General features: G+C 40.6%; 1 protein-coding gene across 1 annotated transcript in view; it reads left to right on the forward strand.

The window, feature by feature from the left end:
• The first annotated feature begins 204 nt into the window (after window positions 1-204).
• PIP4P2 (phosphatidylinositol-4,5-bisphosphate 4-phosphatase 2) overlaps window positions 205-27,077 on the forward strand; it is a 71,441-nt gene continuing 44,568 nt past the window's right edge. The window contains exon 1 of the mRNA XM_061439409.1: window positions 205-391. Coding sequence (XP_061295393.1) covers window positions 286-391 — 106 coding nt within the window. The 5' untranslated portion in view covers window positions 205-285. The remainder of the gene's footprint in view (window positions 392-27,077) is intronic.

Genomic DNA, 27,077 nt, shown 5'->3' on the forward strand with positions numbered 1-27,077 from the left:
CTCTGTGTTTTTGGTGATCCTTGCCTCCCACTTGGCTCCTCTGAGGTTTTGGTAACCCTTGCCTCCATTAGCTCCTCGGTGCTTTCGGTGACTTGGCCCCTTTCCCTCGCGGTCTTCCCCAGTGGGCCCTCCCCTCTCCGCACCCCGCCCTCCTCCGCCCCCGTTCCCCGCCCCGCCCCGCCGCCTCCTACCGTGTGACACAGCCCGGTCCTCCGAGCGGCCGCGGCGCCGACACCGCCTCCCGGGGCCGCGGACTCGGCCTGCGCGGCCGCCTCTGCCGCAGTCATGGCTGCTGACGGCGTGGACGAGCGCTCGCCGCTGCTGTCCGCGTCCCACTCGGGGAGTGTCACTCCCACGGCGCCCCCGTACCTCCAGGACAGCAGCCCCCGAGGTAAGGCCGGCGTGCACCTCTCCACTTCACAGGGGAGAAGCCTCGGACGTTCAGTAGACCGCGATTTGGGAGGCGGAGGCTGGGAAAGACGGAGGCTGGCGGTGCCCCCTGAAGGGGAGCCCGCCTGCCCGGGAGGCCCCCCAGGGGCTTTCTCGGGGTGTAGTTTGGGGTGTGTGTGTGTATGTGTGTTTCGCCCCTTCCTCCCCACCGGTATGGGATGTGTGCGTGTGCACCCTGTCTTATCCACTGCTCTGTGTGTCTGTACTTCGCCACTTCTGACCCACCTACGGGATGTGACATGAATTTCCCAGGCTGGGCTTTGCTGTTTCACAGCAGCTCCTGAACTGCATCTGGATGGTTTGGTGCAGATCTTCCGTAGTCATTCACAGTTCCTTTCGGGTGGCCGAGAAGCCGGGAGTACTGCTCAACCTTGGCGTCTGTCCTTGAAAGGGCTTAGTTTGAAAAAATATGCATCTCCTACCATACTCCGTTCAATCAGGGAGTTGCCTTACCAAAAGGAATGGACGTTACTAATATATCTGAAACCTCTGTCCTTATTACTCCTGCTTGTAAGGAGTATGTGTTAGTTTGAGTGGTAAATGCAAAGGAATAGAAGGCAAGATGGAATATTTTTGATGCATATCTAAGACTGAAATGGACTCTATAACATTGCGTATTTCTCTTTATTTCTTTTCTCAAGGTGGAATCAAGAAAGATTTGATGGCAGTGGGATCTGAAGAAAATGAGGGGGAATCTATTTAGCAAACCATTCAATTATTCCAGTAACTCCTTGTTCTAAGCCTGTAGTAGAAATAAGGCGGAGTCAGGAGTTAAAGATAACTGGAAAGCAGAGTCAGGGGTTATAGGAAATGGAAGGCTAGACTGAAAAAACACTTAGACTAGTGAAAAGATTGGTCAAATATGGCTCTTGCAAATGTAGGTTGTGTATCTCTCTTTTTTGGATAAATGTGAGAGGTTTAAGGAAGCACACAATAATGCTTTTGAAAATGTGAGTGGATCATGTTTCTTGTAACACAACTTTTTCTAAGTTCAAGTCTGAAATTGGAGCAGCTGTAGAGCAAGTTGAACTTGTCGAGTATTTAAAATTTCTGTTTAGCACTGTATAACTTTAAGAACAGCAATCTAGTTCTTAATCCACACTTAACAAGAAGCAGGACAAAGGAAAAAGATGTTTAGTTGTGAATAATTTAGTGTGATTGATGAGTTGAGAAATAAGGTGTGAACTGTACAGATACTCACACACTGAAAACCCGCAAGTCATGTTTGTTGGCCAGCATTAAAGATGTGTTAGAGGACCACTTGGGGGAATTTCCTTTACTGGGCAAATTTGATGTTAATATATTTACTATTATCTAAATTTTATAGTCTCCATTAGGTTTAAACACTTATTAATGACTGTTTCAACTTATCAAGTCACCTTTTTAAGAAAATATTTGACAGTTTATTGAGAGACAGAGTTTAGATTTAAGAAACTGTTTTATAACAGATTTTCATGCCTTCTATCTGGCATCTTTTTTTTTTAATTTTTAGTCAAATAATAGCTAAATCACCCCACAAAAATGGTCATACTCATGGATCTGCTTGTAGACTTCTTTATCATTTGCCATGCAGTTGTTTAATCTGATAAGACTTCTGAAATCACACACTAAGGTAAAAGTTCCAGCTAAGGCACTAAGAAAATGAAGTTTTATTCCAGAAAACTTTTAACAGTCAAAGAAATTCAATGTGTTATAAAATTCAACTGAGTAAATTTTTAAAGTCTTATTGGCTTCATTTATTGATTCATGAATCAGGCAGCCTCCCATCTAGCATATAGAAAGGAACTCCAGAGAGCTATCCATACAAAGTTTAAAGACTGATATAGGCAAAAGGCAGTGGGACAGGGAAATTATACTAGCAAAAAGTGGATTGATTGTGGCAAGGTCACTTTTCTTTAAAGGATGGCAGGTCTCTATCAGGCAGGTTGTCTCACTAGTGCTGATCAGGAGATTCCTGATTGATTAGGTTAACATTTCATTTCTGGGAGAAGCGTGAAAGGTGAAAGGTGAAAGTGAAGTCACTCAGCCGTGTCCGACTCTTTTTGACCCCATGGGCTGTAACCTACCAGGCTCCTCTGACCATGGGATTTTCCAGGTAAGAGTGGGTTGCCATTTCCTTCTCCAGGGGATCTTCCTGACCCAGGGGTTGAACCCAGGTCTACATAAGTGATTCCAGTTCGGGCTTGTTGTCTTGTTCTTAACAATTGACTTAGCCAAACGCTCTTTTCACCTATTGTAGAACTTCTTTCTTAACTGGTCATTGAGACGAGTTAGATAATTAGAAACACTAATTTTATATGGCATAATACCCAGGAAGCAAGAAGCATAAATGATAAGTAAAAGGCTTTTTTTTTTTTTTAATTTTTGGCAAAATATTTTTTCTTAATAAATAACAAATAAGAATATTGATAAATATTTTGCGAAATACATAGGATCTGATTCTAGAAGACCAGTGCTAGTCACTCATTCAGTAATTCATTGGTCAGGACCATGTGCCAGAGATTGCTCTAGGTAAACAAAACTAACCAAATTCATGCCGTCACGGAATCCACATTGTAATGTGGAGAAAGAATAAGTACAAACATGGTTGAATCACTTCAGATTGCAAGAAACAGTCTTTCACTAGACCAAATATTTTCAGTAGTTGACATCAATTAGAGTTGAGAGGCTTGGTATTCAAAAGACCAGAAATAAAACGTACTTTTTGATAAAGAACTTTGGCTTATGATAATTACCATCTATAATTATCCAGACTTTAAAAAAATTTTTGTAGAAGTGGTTAAAAGCCATAACTAGTGAATATTACAGCTACTAACCACTTCTACAAAAAAAAATGTTTAAAGTCTGGGTAGTTATAGGTGGGTTAATAGCCATAACTAGTGAATATTTGGCTTCCCTGGTGGCTCAGATGATAAAAGATCTGCTTGCAATGTGGGAGACCTGAGTTTGATTCCCGGAGGAAGGCATGGCAATGCACTCCAGTATTCTTGCCTGGAGAATCCCCATGGACAGAGGAGCCTGGTGCGCTACAGTCCATGGGGGTCACAAAGAGTCGGACACAGCTGAATGACTAAGCACAGTGAATATTTCCTCCAATTTAACCTTTCACCCTTTGTGTAACTTTCTAAGAACAGGGATGTGAGATCCCACCAGAAGATGAAATATTTCATTTCAAATAGAAACTTGATAGAATGTTTACTTGTAGACAAGTTATGGCTCAGATGGTAAAGAGTCTGCCTGCAGTGCAGGAGACGCAGGATCAATCCTTGGGTCAGGAAGATCCTCTGGAGAAGGGAGTGGCTACCCACTACAGTATTATTGCCAGGAGAATTCCCTGGACAGAGGAGCTGGCAGGCTACAGTCCACGGGGTCACAAAAAGTCAGACATGACTGAGCGACTGACACTTTCACTTTTTTATTGATAATATTGTGAGAGGCGGTTCGTATTTGGGTCTCGTTTCACTTGTGTATCAAATCCCCTGGGTTTCTAAGTAGAATGCTTCTAGTGGTCTTTGCTATCAGTACTGGATTCCTGTGTAGAGTAGGAAATCACCTCTCCATTTGGTATACTTTTCTGCTTTTTTTTAAATCATAGAAATTAAAATCAAAGAGTTTTAGCCTCATTTGAAAGGAGATTAGAAATATACCGCAAAACTTATTCAGTTTAGCTATATGTACTTGCTTTCTTTATACATCTGCTAATTTTATAGATAGGATGTGGCAAATGAATATGACATCTAAATTCATGAGACGTCATCTGTGAAAAATGGTTTATATTTGGGTTGTCTAATTATTTATGCATGGAATATGGGAATGTGATTATCTACTTCACTATAATTCTGTAGGGAAAAGGGTACTTTGTTATGCAGAGATATTTCATTTGTTTAGTTTATTTCTGTTTGTTATTTATTCAGAAAATAAATACTGGAATACTAGCCAGGCTTTGTGGTAAGAAAGGAAAAAACAGACATGGCTCTTCTTCCAGGTTAGTGGGGGATATTAAGACAAAAATTACGTAGTCATTCAGACAAATACAAAGTGCAGTGGGGAAGAGGACAGTGCTAAAAATATATCCCATGCCCTGAGAGTATAGAAGATATCATGAAAAGATTTAGCCTGATTAGGAAAGGCTTTCGTCAGACTTGATTTAGGTATGAAAGCTGAACAGTAGTTAATTTGGCAAACTGGGGATCAAAAGAACACTCTAAGCAAAAAAAAAAAAAGGGGGGGGGGTTATGTGCAAAAGCCTGTAGCAGGATAGAGGATGGTGAGTACCAGGACCAGAGAGAAGGCCAGTGTGGTGAAAGCAGAAACAGCAATAGGAGATGAAATGCAGAATGGGAGGAGAGAGGGTGCTGTGGTTCATGTTCTCCAAAGACTTTCCTCCTCTCCTAAGAACTATGCTTTTTGATATTCAACTCCTAGAATAGTTCTTCTCTTTGAATCTGGACTGATATTGTGATTGCTTTTAGGCTACAGAATATTGTAACAGAGACCTGGATGACTGGAGACTAGGCCACAAGAAGTCTTCTAGCTTTTGCTTTGCTGTTGTTCAGAAGCTCAGTTGTATCCGACTATCTGCAACCCCGTGGACTGCAGCTCACCAGGCCTCCCTGTCCTTCACTATCTCCTGGAGTTTGCTCAGACTGATGTCCATTGAATCGGTGATGCCATCCAACCATCTCATCCTCTGTTGTCCCCTTCTCCTCCTGCCCTCAATCTTTCCCAGCATCAGGGTCTTTTCAAATGAGTCAGTACTTTGCATTAGGTAACCACAGTATTGGAGTTTCAGCTTCAACATCAGTCCTTCCAATGAATATTCAGGGTTGATTTCCTTTAGGATTGACTCGTTTGATCTCTTTGCTGTCCAAGGGACTCTCAAGAGCCTTCTCCAACACCACAGTTCAAAAGCATCAATTCTTTTCTGTTCAGCCTTCTTTAGGGTCCAATTTTCACATCCATACATGCCTACAAGAAAAAGCATAGTTTTGACTAGATGGACTTTGGTCGGCAAAGTGATGTCCTTGCTACACTGTCTAGGCTTCTCTTAGCTTTTCTTCCAAGGAGCAAGTGCGTTCTAATTTCATGGCTGCAGTCACCAACCACAGTGATTTTGGAGCCCAAGAAAGTAAAGTCTGTCATTGTTTCCATTTTTTCCCCATCCATTAGCCATGAACTTATGGGCCTGGATGCCATGATTTTAGTTTTCTGAATGTTGAGTTTTAAGCCAGGTTTTCACTCTACTCTTTCACTTTCATCAAGAGGCTCTTTAGTTCCTCTTTGCTTTCTGCCATAAGGGTGGTATCATCTGCATATCTGAGGTTATTGATATTTCTTCCAACAATCTTGATTCTAGCTTGAGTTCCTCAAGTCCAGCATTTTGCGTGATGTACTCTGCATATCAGTTAAATAAGCAGGGTGATATTATACAGCCTTGACGTACTGCTTTCCCCATTTTGAATCAGTCTGTTGTTCCATGTCCAGTTCTAACTATTACTTCCTTGAGTTGCATACAGGTTTCTCAAAAGGCAGGTAAGGTGGTCTGGTATTCCCGTCTCTTTAAGCCAGTTTGTTGTGATCCACACAGTCAAAGACTTTAGCGTAGTCAGTGAAGCAGAAGTAGATGTTTTTCTGGAACTCTCTTGCTTTTTCTATGATCCATGGATGTTCGCAATTTGATCTCTGGTTCCTCTGCCTTTTCTAAATCCAGCTTGTACATCTGGAAGTTCTTGGTTCATATATAGTTGATGTCAGGCTTGAAGGATTTTTAGCATTACCTTGATAGCATGTGAATGGAGTGCAATTGCATGGTAGTTTGAACATTTTTTGGCATTGCCCTTCTTTGGGATTAGAATTAAATCTGACCCTTTCCAGTCCTGTGGCCACTGCTGAGTTTTCCAAGTTTGCTGGCACATTGAGTGTAGCACTTTAACAGCATCGTCTTTTAGGATTTGAAATAGCTCTACTAGCTTTGTTCATAGTAGTGCTTTTGAAGGCCCACTTGACTTCACATTCCAGGATGTCTGTGGCGCTAGGTGAGTGACCACACTATCATGGTTATCTGGGTCATTAAAACCTGTTTTGTATAGTTAGATTCTGAGTATTCTTGCCACCTCTTCTTAAACTCTTCTGCTTCTGTTAGGTCCATGCTATTTCTGTCCTTTATTGTGCCCATCTTTGCATGAAATATTCCCTTGATATCTCTAATTTTCTTGAAGAGATCTCTAGTCTTTCCCATTCTGTTGTTTTCCTCTATTTCTTTGCATTGTTCGCTTAGGAAGACTCTCTCTCCTTGCTATTCTTTGGAACTCTGCATTCAGATGGGTATATCTTTTCTTTTCTCCTTTGCCTTTTGCTTCTCTACTTTTCTCAGCTATATATAAGGCCTTCTCAGAAAACCATTTTGCCTTTTTGCATTTCTTTTTCTTGGGGATGGTTTTTATCACCACCTCCTGTACAATGTTACGAACTTCTGTCCCTAGTTCTTCTGACACACTGTCTATCAGATCTGATCCCTTGAACCTATTTGTCACATCCGCTGTATAATTATAAGGGATTTGACTTAGTTCATGATTTAATTGCCTAGTGGTTTTCCCTACTTTCTTCAATTTAGTCTGAATTTGGCAATAAGGAGTTCATGATCTGAGCTACAGTCAGCTCCTGGTTTTGTTTTTGCTGACTCTATAGAGATTCTCATCTTCAGCTGCAAAGAATATAATCAGTCAGATTTTGATATTGACCATCTGGTGATGTCCACATGTAGTCTTCTCTTGTGTTGTTGGAAGAGGGTGTTTGCTGTGACGAGTGTTTTCTTGGCAAAACTCTGTTAGCCTATGCCCTGCTTCGTTCTGTACTCCAAGGCCAAACTTGCCTGTTACTCCAGATATCTCTTAACTTCCTGCTTTTTCATTCTAGTCCCCGGTGTTTCAAAGGGCATCTTTTTTCCTTTAGTTCTAAAATGTGTTGTAGGTCTTCATAGAACCGTTCAACTTCAGCTTCATCTTCATTAGTGCTTCAGGCATAGAGTTGGATTACTGTGATGTTGAGTTTTTTACCTTGGATATGAACTGAAATCATTCTGTCATTTTTGAGTTTGGACCCAAGTACTGCATTTAGAGTCTTTTGTTGACTATGAAGGATACTCCATTTCTTTTAAGGGATTCTTGCCCATGGTCATAGATATAACAATCATCTGAATTAAATACGCCCATTCTGGTTCATTTTAGTTCACTGAGTTTAAAAAAGTCAGTGTTCACTCTTGCCATCTCCTGTTTGACCATGTCCAATTTACCTTGACTCATGGATCTAACATTCCAGTTCCTATGCAGTATTGTTTGTGGTAGCATCGGAGTTTATTTTCACTACCAGACACATCCGCAACTCGGCATTGTTTCTGCTTTGGCTCAGACTCTTCATTCCTCCTGGAGGTATTACTTTGCTCTTCTCCTGTAGCATTTGTTGTTCCATCACTCAGTTGTGTCCGGCTCTTTGCGACCCCACGGACTGCAGCATGCCAGGCTTCCCTGTCCTTCACCCTCTCCTGGAGCTTGCGCAGACTCATGTCCATTGAGTCGGTGATGCCATCCAACCATCTCATCCTCTGTGGTCCCCTTCTCCTCCTGCCCTCAATCTTTCCCAGCATCAGGGTCTTTTCCAGTGAGTCAGCTCTTCTCTTTAGGTGGCCAAAGTATTGGAGCTTCAGCTTCAGCATCGATCCTTCCAGTATTAAGAGTTGATTTCCTTTAGAATTGACTCATTTGGTATCCTTGCAGTCCAAGGGACTCTTGAGAGTCCTCTCCAACACCACAGTTCAAAAGCAACAATTCTTCTGTACTCAGCCTTCTTTATGGTCCAACTTCACGTCCATGCATGACTACTGGAAAAATCATAGCTTCGACTATACAGACATTTGCCTTTAAAGTAATGTCTTTGCTTTGTAATACGCCATCTAGGTTTGTCATAGTTTTTCTTCCAAGGAGCAAGTGTCTTTTAATTTCATGGCTGCAGTCACCAACCACAGTGATTTTGGAGCCCAAGAAAATAAAGTCTGTTTCTGTTTTTTCCCCATCTATTTGCCACGAAGTCATGGGACTGGATGCCATGATGATAACCTGGACTCAGGTAGTGGTAGAGGTGGAGAGATAAGAAGACCTTAGGGATTGCTGACGTGGGGCTGATGATAGATTAAATGTAGGAATGAGAAGGAAGTGTCAGGCTATTTCCTAGAACTCTGGCTCCTACAGCCTGGTATGCTTACACTGAGACATAGAGAATACCAGAAGAGGACCAAGTTTTGAAGAACACAAATCATAAGCTTAGTTTTAGACATGATGTATTTAAGGTACTTTCCAATATCCAAAAAAAGATCTCACATAGGCAATTGGATCTAGGGGTGCAGGGCTAATAATGAGGACTGGGCTGAAAATATAAAATTGTGTCACATATTGGTGATAGCCAAATACATGGATCTTAATTTAGAGTTGCCCAGATCCACACAGATTGTGATGAGATAGAACATACATGTGTTAAGATGTTAATTATCCTCTATCTGTGGAGTAGCAGAAGCCTTTAGGCCAGTGGCCTCCAGCTTTGAGTATCTATACAAAGATTTTCATTTTCTCTGTGTACCAAAATGTTTAAAAGTTGGAAGCTTTATCTGAGCCCACTTAGAGAGAAAGAACAACATGAGAAGAGGAGAGAGCCTCGGACAAAGCTTTGAGAAACTCCCACATTCAATGACCAGTTACATTAAGATGAACCTGCAAAAAGGCTGATAAGTTTCTTCCAGTGACGTAGGGTGAAAACCAGGAGACTGTACTCTTACAGAATCAAGGAGAAGAAAACACTTCAAAAAGGGAATGATCAAACATGTCAAAAGCTACAAGAAAGGACAAACAGATATAATCTAAAAAATGTCATTTGAATTTAGTGTCATGAAAGTTATCAGTGACCTTGTTGAGAATTGTTTAGATATGTTTATATGCAAATCCTTTTTAAGAGAACTGAGGAACTATTCATTTCCATCTAATGTAATATGCTAATTACATTTATTTTAATCATAAAATTACCTCAAATCAACTTCAATAAAGAGGTTAATACTCCTTTATTGTGAAAACAAGCTTAGATTACCTATGAAACATTTTAGAAGGCATTGACATTTCCTTTTCACCTTGTTTCACTTTAAAAAGTGTATAAATTCACAGTTGCTTGAGGAAATGTTTTCAGTGACTAGAAAATAAATTGACTCCTGGTTGGAGAGATAAGTTATCTAATATGAGCCTTTGTATATCTTACTTAGAAATTGTACAATAAGGAAGGTATATTTTAGTGGTTCTCTTAAGTCCTCTCCCTGAAGAAATCTAAGTGAAAATGGTTCCTCACTTCAACGTCTTTACAGTGGGGCAAAGTTTATTTCACTTAGAGCTACGTCCTACACTAGGCTAGAGTTTCACTAGACGCGGTAGAGTGCCTTGATTCAGTCTGTTATAACAGAATACCATAGACTGGATGGCTTAAACAGCAAACATTTATTTCTCACAGTTCTGAAGTGTGGAAAGTCCAGGGTGGAGGATCCAGCAGATTCGGTGTCTAGTGAGAGCTCTCTTCTGGGTTGCAGAGCCCCCAACCTCTCCTTGTATCCTCACTGTGGCGGAAAGAGGGCAAGAAAGCTCTCTTGGGTTCTTTTCAGAAGAACACCAGTCTCAGTCATAAGATCTCCATTCTCATGACCTAATTATCTCCCAAAGTTCCCACCTCCTAATACCATCATATTGGAGGGGGGTAGGATCCAACATATGAATGGTGAGGGGATCACGACATTCAGTCCATTGCACTGAGCTAGCATTCTGTAATCTCTTGGGACAGTCTTAAGTTTCTGAACCTTGCATCCTTGCAGAGTTTAAGGTTGGCTGTGGATTGGCAGGAACAGATAAGGTCGACCCAGAGACCTACACTTACCTCCTGTAAGATTAAATTAAATTCTCATTTTATTTGCCAAGGTTTCTGAAAACCCACTAGAAACCAGTTGTCACCATGAGGGGAAATAGATGCAGCATATTTAAAAGCAGCTACCTGAAGCTCCCAGTAAGGGTGTGTATCTGCTGTGATACTGAGAAGGTAGGAAAGCTTGATTTTGTGCTGTGCTGAAGCTCATCCTCCATTTAAGGAGATTTTTTTCCCAATAATTCTTTTTTTGTTTGTTTTTTTACTGAAATATAGTTGATTTACAATGTTGTTTCAGGTGTATAGGCAAGTGATTCAGTTATATATATATATATATATTGCCTGGAAAATCCCATGGATGAAGGAGCCTGGTGGGCTGCAGTCCATGGGGTCGCAAAAACTCGGACACGACTGTGCAACTCCACTTTCACTTTTCACTTTCATGCATTGGAGAAGGAAATGGCAACCCACTCCAGTGCTCTTGCCTGGAGAATCCTAGGGACAGGGGAGCCTGGTGGGCTGCCATCTATGGGGTCGCACAGAGTTGGACATGACTGAAGCGACTTAGCAGCATATGTATATATATATAATTTTAAGATTCTTTTCCATTATAATTTAACAAGATATTGAATATAGGTCCCTGTGCTCTGCTTGTACAGAACAGTTCTTGAATCAAAATCTGCTTCACTGAGACCATATCCTTATGAAGGGAAAATAGAGCCCAAACATTACTGAAGTATATCTTCTTCCAGTTTTCCAATATTCTGGCAAGCCTGTTTCCTATTATAATCCTTTTCTGTTATAATCCTATTCAGCAGGCTCCATGAATAAAGCTCCATGATTCTTTTATTCCGTTTTATAATGCCCGCATAGCCTCCTGGCTCTACCAAACATCTTGAAAACATTAATCAAGGCATATTTCATTCAACCATTTCAAATATTTGAGCACCTGTTACACAGATCCAGATGACAAGGAGCTTACATTTCAGTGTAACATGACAAATGCCTTTGCTAAGCTTTACAGTTCCAGAAACTGAAGAGAATTAAGTATCATAAGGATAGTTAACTGGCCGTGTGGGGAGTATTTCAGGCAATGTGTTCAGAAAAGGTATCTCAGAGATGACCATTGCTCAGACACCTGAAAAAGAAATTGAGATCAGTCGTTGGAAGATTAAGGGAGGAGTGTGTCAGGCAGCTGGAACAACGGGCACAAAACATTCTGTTTTAAAGCAGAGGACAGTTGTTCCGAGTGTAGTGACTTGGGGGAAGTATGGTAGAAAGTGTTATGGGTCTAGGCTAGCATACACCAGGAGAGCTTTGTTGATGAAAAAATGCAAAAAGTGAAAGTTATGAGTTAAGCTTTCTTTGGGGCTAAATGGGGAACATAGCCTGGGAGACAGCCCCTCAGATAGCCCTGAGGAACTGCTCCAGAGAGGTAAGGGAGCAGTCCCACATATGTGATTTTAGTGAAAGGGGTGTGCGTGCAGCGAAGCACTCCTTTTGGCAGAATGTTGCTGCTAGTCATGAGGAGCAGAAGTCTCTCCATTACTGATTTTAGTCTTTTTCTAGATATGAGAAGATGCAAGGGCTTTCCCTAGTGTCTCAGTGGTAGAGGATCTGCCTTGCAGTACAGGAGGCACAGGTTCAGTCCCCGGGGCAGGAAGATCCCAGATCTCACGTGCTGGGAAGATCCCGCATGTCTTGGAGCAACTCAGCCCATGCCCCACAACCACTGAGCATCTGCCCTAGAGCCTAGGCCCCACAGCTGCTGAAGCCTGTGCCTCCAGAGTCCGTGTTCCACAACAAGAGGGGCCTCCACAGCAAGAAGCCCCCACACAGCGACTAGAGGGTAGCACCCATTTGCCACAACTAGAGCAACGAAAATGCAGCACAGTCAAAAAAGAAAAATAAATGAAATCAATAAAATCATCTGTTTAAAAAAAAGAAGATGCAAGAAAATGTGCTCGTAAAATCTTCTCTTGAGAATACCTACCTCTCTAAAGGCCTGTTCTGCCAGTGTGTCCCCCAAATACAGAATGCCTCATTCCTGATCGCCTCCCTGACCTCCTTTCAGGGCGTGCTGAAAGTCAGCAACTACAGGGGCTAGGACTTCATCCTTGTAGAGGCAGATGGCGGGTAACAGGTTTCATGACAGCCTTCTTGGCCACCATCAGAGACAGGACTGTGTGCTCAGGGTAACGGAAGCCATGGAAATTTTGAAGCAAATGAGAGACATGAAATGTGAAATGTTTTAGCTTTAAGTAGATCATCCTGGTTGATGTTTAGAGAATGAATTATTGGGGGGGAGGGCAGGGAATGAGAAGAGGCTAATAAGACATGAAACTATTCAGGAGGCTGTTGGAGTGAAATAGGCAAGAGGTAATGGTGCTCTGAACCAAGGCAGAGGTGATGGAAGCAGTAAAATATGGTTAGATTCAAGACATATTTTAAGCAAAGAGCAGCAGGACTTGGTGAAGGATTGAATCAGTGGAAAGAAAGGAATCACACATGTCCAAAACTGAGCTAAAAAGCTAGGTAAAAAATGTACTTTTTTTCTAAAGTGGGAAAACTGAAAGAGTTTGGTGTGTGGAGGGGGATGAGAAGAAAGAAGGACAGTGGAAATAAATATTTTGTTTCAGACAAGTTGAGTGTGAAATACCTTCAGTCATCATTCTATTGAAAGTGTCCAGTATGCAGTTGGATATGCAAGTCTGGAATCTGGGGAGAGATCAGGCCTGAGAAATACATTTCATTCAACAGTTACCTATTAGATGTATGGTAAGGCTTTGGTGTAGTGGGAGATGATACTTTCAGCTTCTCATCTATTCCCAAGGATTCTTCATACTCTTCAGAAATGTCAGACTTTTAGGATACCGCATTCTGTTAAAATCTTGCAAGATTTGCCAGATGGATACAGATGTTAGATAGATATATACAGATGTTAGAGAGGAGACTCATAGCAGGATGTATGTTCACAACTATATTTCAGAGCAGTAAGCATCTGTCTGGGAAGTGATCAGTGGAAACCCTAAGCCTTCCACTTTGGAGGAAAGCCGACAACCCTGAATACAGCTTTATGCTCAGCTGTTACAAGTTTCCTTTTTATAAGCATGAAGAGATATTGTACAACCTAAGAATGACAACCCTTTAATCAATTTTAAAAGGGAATGCATTCTGCCTGCTGCTCTGTTCTTTTGAGAGAATTTCTACTTTTCTTTTTTTGAGGTTGGGTGGAGAGTGCATCAGAGTTTGTGTTGCTTTGGCACGTCCCTAGATTTTTTCCCTTTCCTATTATAAAGTGAATTTCTTTTTCTCCGAAAGAATACAAATAAATATGTAAAAAAGAAATGAAAAATGTGTCTCCTCTTCCTGGTCTTCAGGTAAGTTCCTCAAGCATTTTGTAACTGAATTCCTGGGTAGCCTGAGATAATCTGCCACCGGCTGTGCTGCTGCTGCTGCTGCTGCTGCTAAGTCGCTTCAGTCGTGTCCGACTCTGTGCGACCCCATAGATGGCAGCCCACCAGGCTCCCCGGTCCCTGGGATTCTCCAGGCAAGAACACTGGAGTGGGTTGCCATTTCCTTCTCCAATGCATGAAAGTGAAGTCGCTCAGTGTCCGACTCTTTGTGACCCCGTGGACTGTAGCCCAGCAGGCTCCTGCATCCATGGGATTTTCCAGGCAAGGATACTGGAGTGGGTTGCCATTTCCTTCTCCAGTGAAGGAAAGTGAAAAGTGAAAGTGAAGTCGCTCAGTCGTGTCCTACTCTTAGCAACCCCATGGACTGCAGCCCACAAGGCTCCTCCGTCCATGGGATTTGCCAGGCAAGAGTTCTGGAGTGGGGTGCCATTGCCTTCGCCACCGGGTGTAGTTTGGCCTAAAGGGACCTGACACTTTTGAAATCTTTCAGCCAGTTAATAGCTGTGACCTCAGAGTAGTTACTTTACAACTCTAGGCCTCCGTTTCCCACTTGAGAAGAAGTAATACAGTGTGTTCCCTTTTGCTTTTTCATCTCATGACATAATTGTTCTTGGCAAGGAATCTAGATATACCTAAGATAAAAATATCTATAACTTTAAAATATTGTCATTGTTCAGTTGCTCAGTCGTGTCCGACTCTTTGAGACCCCATGGACTGCAGCACACCAGGCCTCCCTGTCCATCACCATCTCCTGGAGCTTGCTCAAACTCATGTCCGTTGAGTTGAGTCAGTGATGCCATCCAATCATCTCATCCTCTGTTGTCCCCTTCTCCTCCTGGCTTCAGTCTTTCCCAGCATCAGGGTCTTTTCTAATGAGTCGGTTCTTGACATCAGGTGGCCAAAGCACTGGAGCTTCAGCTTCAGTATCAGTCCTTCCAGTGAATATTTAGGATTAATTTCCTTTAGGATTGACTGATTTGGTCTCCTTGCTGTCCAAGGGACTGGTTATTATCTTTGTTTTTACCTCACTCTTTCACTGCCAATGTCCCTTTTTAACTTAAATTACTATTTCTTCCAGTATACTTTTGAAAATTGCAAAGACAATATATTGAGCATTAAGGAGTGCTACATAGCTCTTTTAAGCATCAGAAGGCCAACTAGCATATGATATTTTTTCTTCTGCAGAAAGTATTTGTATGTGCCATATGACCATTAGAGCATTTGATTCAAAGCATGTATTTCTAAAGGCAGTGGAAAAATCTCTTTTCCTCCCATGCTTTGTCAAGTTGAGATATTTAAGCTTTGCATACCCATAATACAAATTTAAAACCTGTATACAGAAAGCTTCTAATAGTTGCATCTGAACAGGTGAAGTTTTAAATTTTCAGAGATTAAAGTGCTAAGATTCACCATCCAGAGGAAAAGCAATACTTAGTAATGATAGTGAACAGACTTAAAATAAGAGACTTTCACCAACACCTGAGTGGTTATTAATCCTAGAGCATAGGAATTTCCCAGAGAAGGAAATGGCAACCCACTCCAGTACTCTTGCCTGGAAAATTCCATGGATGGAGGAGCCAGGTAGGCTACAGTCCATGGGGTTGCAAAGAGTCAGACACGATTGAGCGACATCACTTTCTTTCTTTCTATAGTTCCTTTTGAAGAAGGAAATGGCAACCCACTCAAGTGTTCTTGCCTGGAGAATCCAATGGACAGAGGGGCCTTGTGGGCTGCAGTCTATGGGGTTGCAAAGAGTCGGGCATGACTAAGCAACGAACACATACACACACATAGGAATTTCCCAAATAAACACTGAGCTCTACTGAGCTGTATAGGTTCTACCAGTTAATACAAAATTATTTTTTAAATTTATAAGAAAACTATTTTCCAGATTTACAGAATTCAGGGATCCTGTTCTGGTTCTCTACATAGAAAGCTTTGTGCAATGCCTTGCACAACAAAAGTAGTATTTCCATTTACTGACAGTCTCTAATGAGAACATAGGTTATTTTTAAATCTACCAGACATGCCTGAAAATAAGCTGGGCTTCATGGAAGACATACATCTTTTATGACCTAGTCTAAGAAGTCACTTCTGCCACACTTAATTGGTCAAAACAGTTATAAGTCACCTGCATGTAAGGTGAAGAAATATAGACTTCAAATCTAACTCAAGTGTAGATGAGTGTCAAAGAATTTTGCAGCCATATGTAAAACCACCACAATAATCTGTGACATATACACAAATGGAGACACTGTGCGGCTGGAAAAGAAATGAGGAAGTCCTACATACCTTTATGGAAAGATTGCCAGGATATAAAATAAAATGAAAAACGTCAGGTGAAGAACGATGAAGGCCTTTTTTTTTCTTTTTAACAAAAACGGAGAAATGAGAATATGTGTGTGTGTGTGTGTATTAATATTACCTGTACTGGGCTTAAGAAACACTGAAAGGACTTAAAAAAAATGATTTACCTGGAAATCTTTGAAGTGGGCCATGATAAATTAACACAGAAATTGGAGTAACACTTCTAAGTATACATTTTTTGCATGAATATTGATTTTTGGGTCATGAAAATGTGTTACTTATAAAAATTTAATGTATTAGAAAGCACTTTGGCCACATGGTGTTATTGATTCTTGTAGATTTTATCCTTGACTGGGACCCTGAGTACTTTAGCATGTGCTATTTTTTAGACCCTGTCCCTACCCCTCTGTACTGGCCCCTGGAGCGGAACCTTGCATTTCTTTGTGTTTGATTTAGTCCATTGCTCCAACTGGTCAAGACTTTAATAGGAAGGACCCTGTTTTCACATGGGGATCGTGCAGATGCACATGTATCACTATGTGTGTGTTTTTCCTAAGACCACACTCACTGCTTCACACCAGTGTCATTTATTAGCCACTTCTAGTCTACTCTAGACAAAGATTGACTTTTTGCTTACTGTGGGTAGGTTAGTAGGAAAGGGATTTTGGAAAATGAAGCATTCAAATTCTATCCATTCATTAAAGTCCTTTCTTTCTGTGTAATCCTTTCTAATCTCTGTTACTGGACAATATTTGTTCCCAAACCAATATCTCTTAATGTTTCTACTATATATTTTAAAACTTATTTGTGTGCATGACCTTATCAAGGAAGACAAGGAGGGAGACAGGATTCTTGGATCTTTCATCTCTGTTCCCTTGCACTTGATCTTATATTTCTAGGCATTAAACAAGTTATCAGTTGTATGAATGAAAGGATGAGAAAACAAAGAAGGATGCTGCTGGTGATTTTGAAGTCACTCAGGGAGTGAAGGTTTTATAAGGAGCTGGAAGAACATGAGAAGAAAACGTGGATAGGAGCTCCACCATTGTACTTCCAGCTGGCTACAATGAGGAACTCCCCACACTTAATGGATTAACTTTTGGATTTTTTTTTTAGTGGCTTCTCAGTTTTTATATTTTAATAGAAATGGAAAAGTGGGAGCAGTAATGTTTTATTTTCTTGGGCTCCAAAATCAATTTGGACGGTGACTGCAGCCATGAAATTAAAAGATACTTGGTCCTTGGAAGGAAAGTTACAACAAACCTAGACAACATATTAGAAAGCAGAGACATCACTTTGCTGATAATAGTCTTTAGAGTCAAAGCTATGGTTTTTCCAGTAGTCATGTACTGATGTGAGAGTTGGACCACAAAGAAGGCTGAGTACCAGAGGATTGATGCTTTTGAATTGTGGTGCTGGAGAAGACTCTTGAGAGTCCCTAGGACAGGAAAGAGATTAGACCAGGTAATGCTAAAGGAAATCAACCCTGAATACTCATTGGAAGGACTGATGCTGAAGCTGAAGCTTTAATACTTTGGCTGCCTGATGCAAAGAGATGACACGTTGGAAAAGATCTTTATTCTGGGAAAGACTGAGGGCAGGAGGATAAGGGCGTGACAGGATGAGATGGTTGGATGGCATCACCAACTTAAAGGACATGAGTTTGAGCAAATTTCAGGAGATAGTGAAGGACAGAGAAGTCTAGCATGCTTCAGTTCACAGGGTCACAAAGAGTCGGACAAGACTTAGTGACTGAACAACAACTTTTGTCTATAATCTATTAATCCTTAGGTCTTTTTTTTTTTTAATGAGTGAAATATTTCAAAATGGAAAACTATTGAGTGTAATATTATCCTTCATCTATCGTATCATCTAATTTCATCAGAGCTTAACATTATGCTGTGCTGTTTCATGTGTTTAAGCAAATAACACATCACAAATCCAGTTGAGCTTGTTCCCTTCCACACACTGAGTTGATCTCCCCATATTTTCTCATCTAAAATGTTTTAAAGCAAATTTTGGGATCAGTTATATTTCAGATCAGATCAGATCAGATCAGTCGCTCAGTTGTGTCCGACTCTTTGCGACCCCATGAATTGCAGCACGCCAGGCCTCCCTGTCCATCACCAACTCCCGGAGTTCACTCAGACTCATGTCCATCGAGTCAGTGATGCCATCCAGCCATCTCATCCTCTGTCGTCCCCTTCTCCTCTTGCCCCCAATCCCTCCCAGCATCAGAGTCTTTTCCAATGAGTCAACTCTTCGCATGAGGTGGCCAAAGTACTGGAGTTTCAGCTTCAGCATCATTCCTTCCAAAGAAATCCCAGGGCTGATCTCCTTCAGAATGGACTGGTTGGATCTCCTTGCAGTCCAAGGGACTCTCAAGAGTCTTCTCCAACAGCACAGTTCAAAAGCATCAATTCTTCGGCGCTCAGCCTTCTTCACAGTCCAACTCTCACATCCATACATGACCACAGGAAAAACCATAGCCTTGACTAGACGAACCTTTGTTGGCAAAGTAATGTCTCTGCTTTTGAATATGCTATCTAGGTTGGTCATAACTTTCCTTCCAAGGAGTAAGCGTCTTTTAATTTCATGGCTGTAGTCACCATCTGTAGTGATTTTGGAGCCCAGAAAAATAAAGTCTGACACTGTTTCCACTGTTTCCCCATCTATTTCCCATGAAGTGGTGGGACAGGATGCCATGATCTTCGTTTTCTGAATGTTGAGCTTTAAGCCAACTTTTTCACTCTCCACTTTCACTTTCATCAAGAGGCTTTTTAGTTCCTCTTCACTTTCTGCCATAAGGGTGGTGTCATCTGCATATCATGTATTTTAAAGCTGTGACTCATGAATACTTGTGACCTGCAAGTTGTCATTTAGCGTGTATACCTAGTTGTATGCAAAGGAGTGGCTGGCTTTCTCTCAGAAAATGAGCACAATCTGTGACAGTGAAAATGAGCTGCCTAGGAAGAGTGACAGGGGAGGAATTTGTTTTCTCCTCATGCTGTAGGAGAAGCATCTAAATTTCTAGGCAAGTGTTTTTTTGCCTTGGAAATTATTTTTCTGTACTAAAAAAGAGTCTCTATTTTTCTTGAAACACATACTTTCTTGGAAGCAATATTGTAAACAACAAGTTAAGAATGGAGCCATGCATACAAACAGTATGATTTCACATATATAGGGTCAGAAAAAATTCCTTTTTTCAATAAAAATAAGTGTAGTAGTTGATGAAATGAGAGAAGAATATGTAATTGATTAGCTCTCAATACTTGAAGGAAGCACTAGTGCCACTGATGAAAGGCACTAGAATGAGATAAAAACATTGCTTAATGAGACATAGATGGAGCAGAAGCTTTTGTCATCCAGGAATTGGTCATTGGCAGATCGTTGGGCATTTCATGCCAGTATCTCCAGTTATATAGCAGTATTTTAGAAAAGGCAGAGGAACCAGAGATCAAATTGCCAACATCTGCTGGATCATCAAAAAAGCAAGAGAGTTGCAGAAAAACATCTATTTCTGCTTTATTGACTATGCCAAAACCTTTGACTGTGTGGATCACAATAAACTGTGGGAAATTCTGAAAGAGATGGAATACCAGATGGAAGAAAACTCCGAACTCATTCTATGAGGCCACCATCACTCTGATAGCAAAACCAGATAAAGACATCAAAAAAAAAAAATAAACTTATAAGCTAGTATCACTGATGAACATAGATGTAAGAATCTTGAACAAAATTCTAGCAAACAGAATTTAACAACATATGAAAGGATCATCCAGCATGATCAAGTGGGGTTATTCCCAAGGATGCAAGGATTTTCAATATACCCAAGTCAATCAATGTGATACTCCATATTAACAAACTGAAAGACAAAAACCATATGATCATCTCAATAGATGAAGAGAAACTTTCAACAAAATTCAATACTCATTTGTGATTAAAAAAAAAAAAAACCCTCTAGAAAATCAACATAGAAGCAATTACCTCAATATAATAAAGGCCATATACAACAAACCCACTGCAAACATTGTTCTCGGTGGTTACATACTGAAATCATTTCCTCTAAGATCAGGAACAGGACAAAGTTTCCCACTTTCACCACTGTTATTCCACATAGTTTTGAAAGTCCTAGCCACAGCAATCAGAGAAGAAAAAGAAATAAAAGAAATTCAGATTGGAGAAGAAAAATATAACTGTCACTGTTTGCAGCTAACATGATACTATACAGGCTGCTGCTGCTGGTGCTAAGTCGCTTCAGTCGTGTCCGACCCTCAGCGACCCCATGGACTGCAGCCCACCAGGCTCTTCCGCCCATGGGACTTTCCAGGCAAGAGTACTGGAGTGGGGTGCCATTGCCTTCTCCAGGATACTATACATAGAAAACCAAAAAAGGCCACCAGAAAATTCCTAGAACAAATCAATGAATACAGCAAAGGCTCAGGATATAAAATTAATACACAAAAACCCCTTGTAATCTTAAACACTAACATTGAAAAATAAGAAAGGGAAAGTAAGGGAAGAATCCCATTCATCATTGTAACAAAAAGAATAAAATATCTCGGAGTAAACCTACATAAAGTAACAAAAGACCTGTATGCAGAAAACTATAAGACACTGATAAATAAAATATAACATGAACAGATGGAGAGATATAATATGTTCTTAGGTTGGAAGAAGCAATATTGTGAAAATGACTATACTGCCTAAAGCAATCAGCATATTCAATGCAATCTTTATCAAATTATCAATGGTGTTTTCATATAACTAGAACAAAAACATTTTACAGTTTGTGTGGAATCACAAAAGACCCCAAATAGCCAAAGCAATCTTTCTGAAAGAAAAACACATTGGAGAAATCAGCCTGACTTCAGACTCTACTACAAAGCTACAGTCATCAAGACAGTATGGTATTGGCACAAAAACAGAAATATGGACCAATGGAAAAATATATATAACCTAGAGATAAACCCACACATATGTGTGTACCTTATCTTTGAGAAAGGATGCAAGAATATACAGTGGAGAAAAGCTAGCCTCTTCAACAAGTGGCGCTGGGAAAACTGGAGAGCTACATGTAAAACAATGAAATTAGAATACTTCTTAACACCATATGAAAATAATAAACTCAGACTGGATTAACAACTTAAGTGTAATACCATAAAGTATAAAACCTGGGTTCATTACCTGGGCCAGAGAGATCCCCTGGAGAAGGAAATGGTAACCCAGTCCAGTATTCTTGCCTGGGAAATCCTAGACAGAGGAGCCTGGCAGACTATAGTCTATGGGGTTGCAAGAGTTGGACATGACTGAGCAACTAAACCACCACATGAAGCTCTTAGAAGAAAACACAGGTGTTTGAAAAGACCCTGATGCTGGGAAAGATTGAAAGCTGGAGGAGAAGGGGATTACAGAGGATGAGATGGTTGGATGGCATCACAGACTCAGTGGACATGAGTCTGAGTAAACTCCGGGAGTTGGTGATGGACAGGGAGGCCTGGCCTGCTGCAGTCCACGGGGTCGCAAAGAGTTAGACACGACTGAGCAACTGAATTGAACTGATACTCTTTGACATAAATCACAGCAGGATCCTATCTGACCCACCTCCTAGAGTAGTGGAAACAATAACAAAGATAAACAAATGGGACCTAATTATACTTAAACGCTTTTGCACAGCAAAGGAGACTATAAATAAGGTGAAAACACAACCTTCAGATTGGGAGAAAATAATTGTAAACAAAGCCACTGACAATGGGTTGATCCCCCAAATATATACAAAATATACATGCATGCAGCTCAATATCAGAAAAACAAATAATTCAATAAAAAAATTGACAGAAGACATACAGACATTTCTCCATGGAAGACATACAGAGGGCCAATAAACACATGAAATGATGCACAAGATCACTCATTAGTAGAGAAATGCAAGTCAAAACTAAAATGAGGTATCATCTCACACCAATCAGAATGACCATCATTAAAAATTCTACAAATAAATGCTGGAGAAGATGTGGAGAAAAGGGAATCCTCCTGCACTGTTGGTGGAAATACAAACTTATATAGCCATTGTGGAGAACAGTATGGAGATTCCATAAAAAACTTAAGAATAAATCTACCATATCACCAAGCAATCCTACTACTGTACATATACCCTGAGAAAACCACAATTCAAAAAGGCACATGTGCCCCAGTGTTCATTTCAGCACTATTTACAAGAGCCAGGACATGGAATCAACCTAGATGTCCATCAACAGATGAATGGATGAAGAGGATTGAAATATTGCTCAACCATCAGTTCAGTTCAGTTCAGTCACTCAGTCGTGTCCAACTCTTTGCGACCCCGTGAATCGCAGCACACCAGGCCTCCCTGTCCATCACCAGCTCCCGGAGTTCACCCAAACTCATCTCCATCGAGTCGGTGATGCCATCCAGCCATCTCATCCTCTGTAATCCCGTTATCCTCCTGCCCCCAATCCCTCCCAGCATCAGGGTCTTTTCAAATGAGTCAACTCTTTGCATCAGCTGGCCAAAGTATTGGAGTTTCAGCTTTAGCATCAGTCCTTCCAATGAACACCCAGGACTGATCTCCTTTAGGATGGACTGGTTGGATCTCCTTGCAGTCCAAGGGACTCTTAAGAGTCTTCTCCAACATCACAGATCAAAAGCATCAATTCTTCGGTGCTCAGCTTTCTTCACAGTCCAACTCTCACACTCATACATGACCACTGGAAAAACCATAGCCTTGACTAGACAGACCTTTGCTGGAAAATAAAATGGAACAAATTTGAGTCTGTTGTAGAGAGGTGGATGAACCTAGGGTGAAATGAAACAAATAACGTATATTAAAACATATATATGGAATCTAGAAATAGAGTACTGTTGAACCTATTTGCATGCAAGAAATGGAGACATGGATGTAGAGAATGATCTTGTGGCAAGGAAAGCAGAGGATGGGGCAAATTGGGAAAATAGCATTGACATATATACACGATCATGCGTGAAACAGATGGCTAGTGAGAAGCTGCTGTATGATACAGGGAGCCTGGTCTGGAGCTGGGGCAGACAGAGGGTGTATATATCAGATCAGATCAGGCGCTCAGTCGTGTCCGACTCTTTGCGACCCCATGAAGCGCAGCACGCCAGGCCTCCCTGTCCATCACCAACTCCCGGAGTTCACCCAGACTCACGTCCATCGAGTCAGTGATGCCATCCAGCCATCTCATCCTCTGTCGTCCCCTTCTCCTCCTGCCCCCAATCCCTCCCAGCATCAGAATCTTTTCCAATGAGTCAGCTCTTCACATGAGGTGGCCAAAGTACTGGAGTTTCAGCTTTAGCATCATTCCTTCCAAAGAAATCCCAGGGCTGATCTCCTTCAGAATGGACTGGTTGGATCTCCTTGCAGTCCAAGGGACTCTCAAGAGTCTTCTCCAACAGCACAGTTCAAAAGCATCAATTCTTCGGCGCTCAGCCTTCTTCACAGTCCAACTCTCACATCCATACATGACCACAGGAAAAACCATAGCCTTGACTAGGCAGACCTTTGTTGGCAAAGTAATGTCTCTGCTTTTGAATATGCTATCTAGGTTGGTCATAACTTTCCTTCCAAGGAGTAAGCGTCTTTTAATTTCATGGCTGCAATCACCATCTGCAGTGATTTTGGAGCCCAGAAAAATAAAGTCTGACACTGTTTCCCCATCTATTTCCCTGAAGTGGTGGGACCGGATGCCATGATCTTCGTTTTCTGAATGTTGAGCTTTAAGCCAACTTTTTCACTCTCCACTTTCACTTTCATCAAGAGGCTTTTTAGTTCCTCTTCACTTTCTGCCATAAGGGTGGTGTCATCTGCATATCTGAGGTTATTGATATTTCTCCTGGCAGTCTTGATTCCAGCTTTGTGTTTCTTCCAGTCCAGCATTTCTCATGATGTGCTCTGCATATAAGTTAAATAAGCAGGGTGACAATATACAGCCTTGACATACTCCTTTTCCTATTTGGAACCAGTCTGTTGTTCCATGTCCAGTTCGAACTGTTGCTTCCTGACCTGCATACAAATTTCTCAAGAGGCAGATCAGGTGGTCTGGTATTCCCATCTCTTTCAGAATTTTCCACAGTTTATTGTGATCCACACAGTCAAAGGCTTTGGCATAGTCAATAAAGCAGAAGTAGATGTTTTTCTGGAACTCTCTTGCTTTTTCCATGATCCAGCGGATGTTGGCAATTTGATCTGTGGTTCCTCTGCCTTTTCTAAAACCAGCTTGAACATCAGAAAGTTCAGGGTTCACATATTGCTGAAGCCTGGCTTGGAGAATTTTGAGCATTATATATATATATATATATATATATATATATATATAAAATTATGACTGATTTTCATTGTTGTATAGCGGGAACCAACACAATGTTGTAAAGCAATTTTCCTCCAATTAAAAAATAAATTAAAAAAATAAAATTTAGTAATTTAGTGGAACATAATTGAAACATGACTTCCAAGAGGGACCAACCAGCTGGTGCTGATGTCTCTGAGCTCTGGAGAAAGACTTTATATACCTGGGGAACGTGCTGCGAGTCCCTTCTTTTTTCTTTAACCTTGCAGTTTCTGTTTAATCACCTCTATTAACAGAATATAAGCTGCAGCCAACTGGCAAAGAAAAAATGTGGTTTGCAGAGTTTTAGTTCCAGTATGACGAAGTGTAGAATGTGAATTTGGAGCTGAGAGTTGATAACCTAATAGCTAGCTCATTTACCTTGCAAACTGGCTTTAGCCAGATGAATCCTTCTGAGAGAATAATGGTTCTAGAAGAACCAAGGAGTCTCTTGGAATAATCTTATTCCTTTGGTTTCAGAGAGGGTAGGAACAGAAGGTGGTCTTCCCTTTCTTTGTGTTGAGCTGGACTGGAGACATTTTATACAGAAAGTACGTATTCCATAGCACCTGGGTGCACCCTGTCCCTATCTCTACTCTTTACAAAGATCCTATGAGGAGATAAAGCCAGAGTTTTCCTTACTGGCTGGTTCTTTATACTTTTCTTGCTCATCTTATAATCATAGTGTTATAAAATATCTCTTAGTTTAATCTGACGTTACTTTTCGATTCCGATACAATATCTTTGTCAAGAGCCTGAACGACTTCATATAAAGAGTATATTAGTGAAGTAAGTGAATTAAACTGGACAATATTGTCATTGCAGAGATTTATAAAGGGATAACTGAGGTAATAAAGACCAGAGTTCTACAGCAAAACATTTTCAACCTTTAAAATGCTGTATCTGGGTACATCTGGTAAAAAATGAAGTAGGGATTATTTTACCAGAATGACTTAGCTGGAAAGAGGGACTTTTTTGGCATGAAATAGATACGTTTCAGGTCATTGTTTATGATGGGAAAGTGTAATTTGATCACTTGGGTTTACAGAATAATAATGGCTCTTTTTGAGTGCTTTAAGGAAGACCATTATGTGTGCCTTGTGGTCTATATTATTTTATCGAGTCTGTTTTTCTATGAAATTTTTATCATGAACTAATTGTTTATTCATATCATATTCTAATCTTCATTTTCCCTGAGTATTCTTTCTTATCCCCAAATCCCCTTTAACTAGTCCTTACGTCTTTTCCATATATTAAATCATTATTCATTAAGAGAAGTAGCTTTCATCATGGAGAGACCTCTAGGGAAGAGTCAGCTCTTGGTTTTGCTGAAGTGCTGTATAAAAGTCTATCCAAAAGGTAGAATTTTAGGGCTTCAGTTTTATCTTCCATAAAATGAATAAATTAGGCTATGTATTAGACTAAGATTGCATAAATTTCTAACATTGTATAATTCTGGAACTTTGTAGGGGGTGGTTTCAGCTTTGAAGACTACTGGTCTAATAAATACTGTTCATATGGAGGAAAAAGATTTTTCACATAGACAACCTCCATAGAAAAAATGATCATTGTTTAAATAACAAGTAAGACTCTTCCAAAATGAAGAACTTTTGTGTCTCTTAATATCCAATGATCCCACATTCTGAAATTGCCGTGGACTTTTTATCCAGGGCAAACATTTAAAATAGATATAATAGTGGTGATCTGTTGGCTGCTTTAAAGTGAAAGGAAATAAAATGAACAATCTAAGTTGCTAATTACTGCAGGTTTACAGACTGTGACACAAATTTCTAGAATCACAAATCCTTTTCAAGAGGAGTTGTAGTTGTAGGTGAAGGTTTCCTTAAGATAAAAGTACAAGATATATCTCTAAATCAGTTTAGGGCTGAAATAATGGACAGAAAATTGAATCGGTAGGCCTGAAAGCACTGTTTAGTGGAGCAATTAGGCTGTAACATCTGTCATTCTATTGATCTCTTGGATTGATTGTACTTATATGGTGGACCAGGCCAGTGTTTCCTAATCCCCTCCCGGTCGGTCTCTGCATGTTTTGGAGAGGTTAGTCTACATGTAGGAGAAAGCCTTTTTCACAATCAAGCTGTGCTCCGGTGCTAGGATCCCAGCTCCTCTTTAAGGAGAGTGGTGGTAATATACTTAGTGTCACTTTCCCAAGAGAAATAGATGAGTCCATTAAATTTCAGTGATTCATTTATTCACCCACCATTCATTCCATAAATGTGTAGTGAGCATCTGCCATAGACCAGGCACGATGACAAGCACTGAATCTGACCTGAGCAAGTCAGATATGGCCCTAGCCTCGTGGAGGCTTTAGTCTCTCCCATAAGTCCCATTAGACTTCTCATCCTCACTCATTCTTTACACACTCCTTCAATTTCCCAAACCTCCAGAAGGTTTGAGCGTATTTTTGTCATTGAAAGTTTTTCTTTTTTTACAGGGTAAAAATTAAGTAGTGCAAATCTTAAAGGAAAAGTTCACAGGATTTTGTTGGTTCTGATAGACTTCAAATGCTTCAGAAGATCAACCATTGAACTCTTTAGGAGATTCCATTGAGCAAAACTTTTGCCTGTTGAAATGG

Source organism: Bos javanicus, chromosome 14 (genome assembly GCF_032452875.1).
Source record: "Bos javanicus breed banteng chromosome 14, ARS-OSU_banteng_1.0, whole genome shotgun sequence".
NCBI classification, from domain to species: domain Eukaryota; kingdom Metazoa; phylum Chordata; class Mammalia; order Artiodactyla; family Bovidae; genus Bos; species Bos javanicus.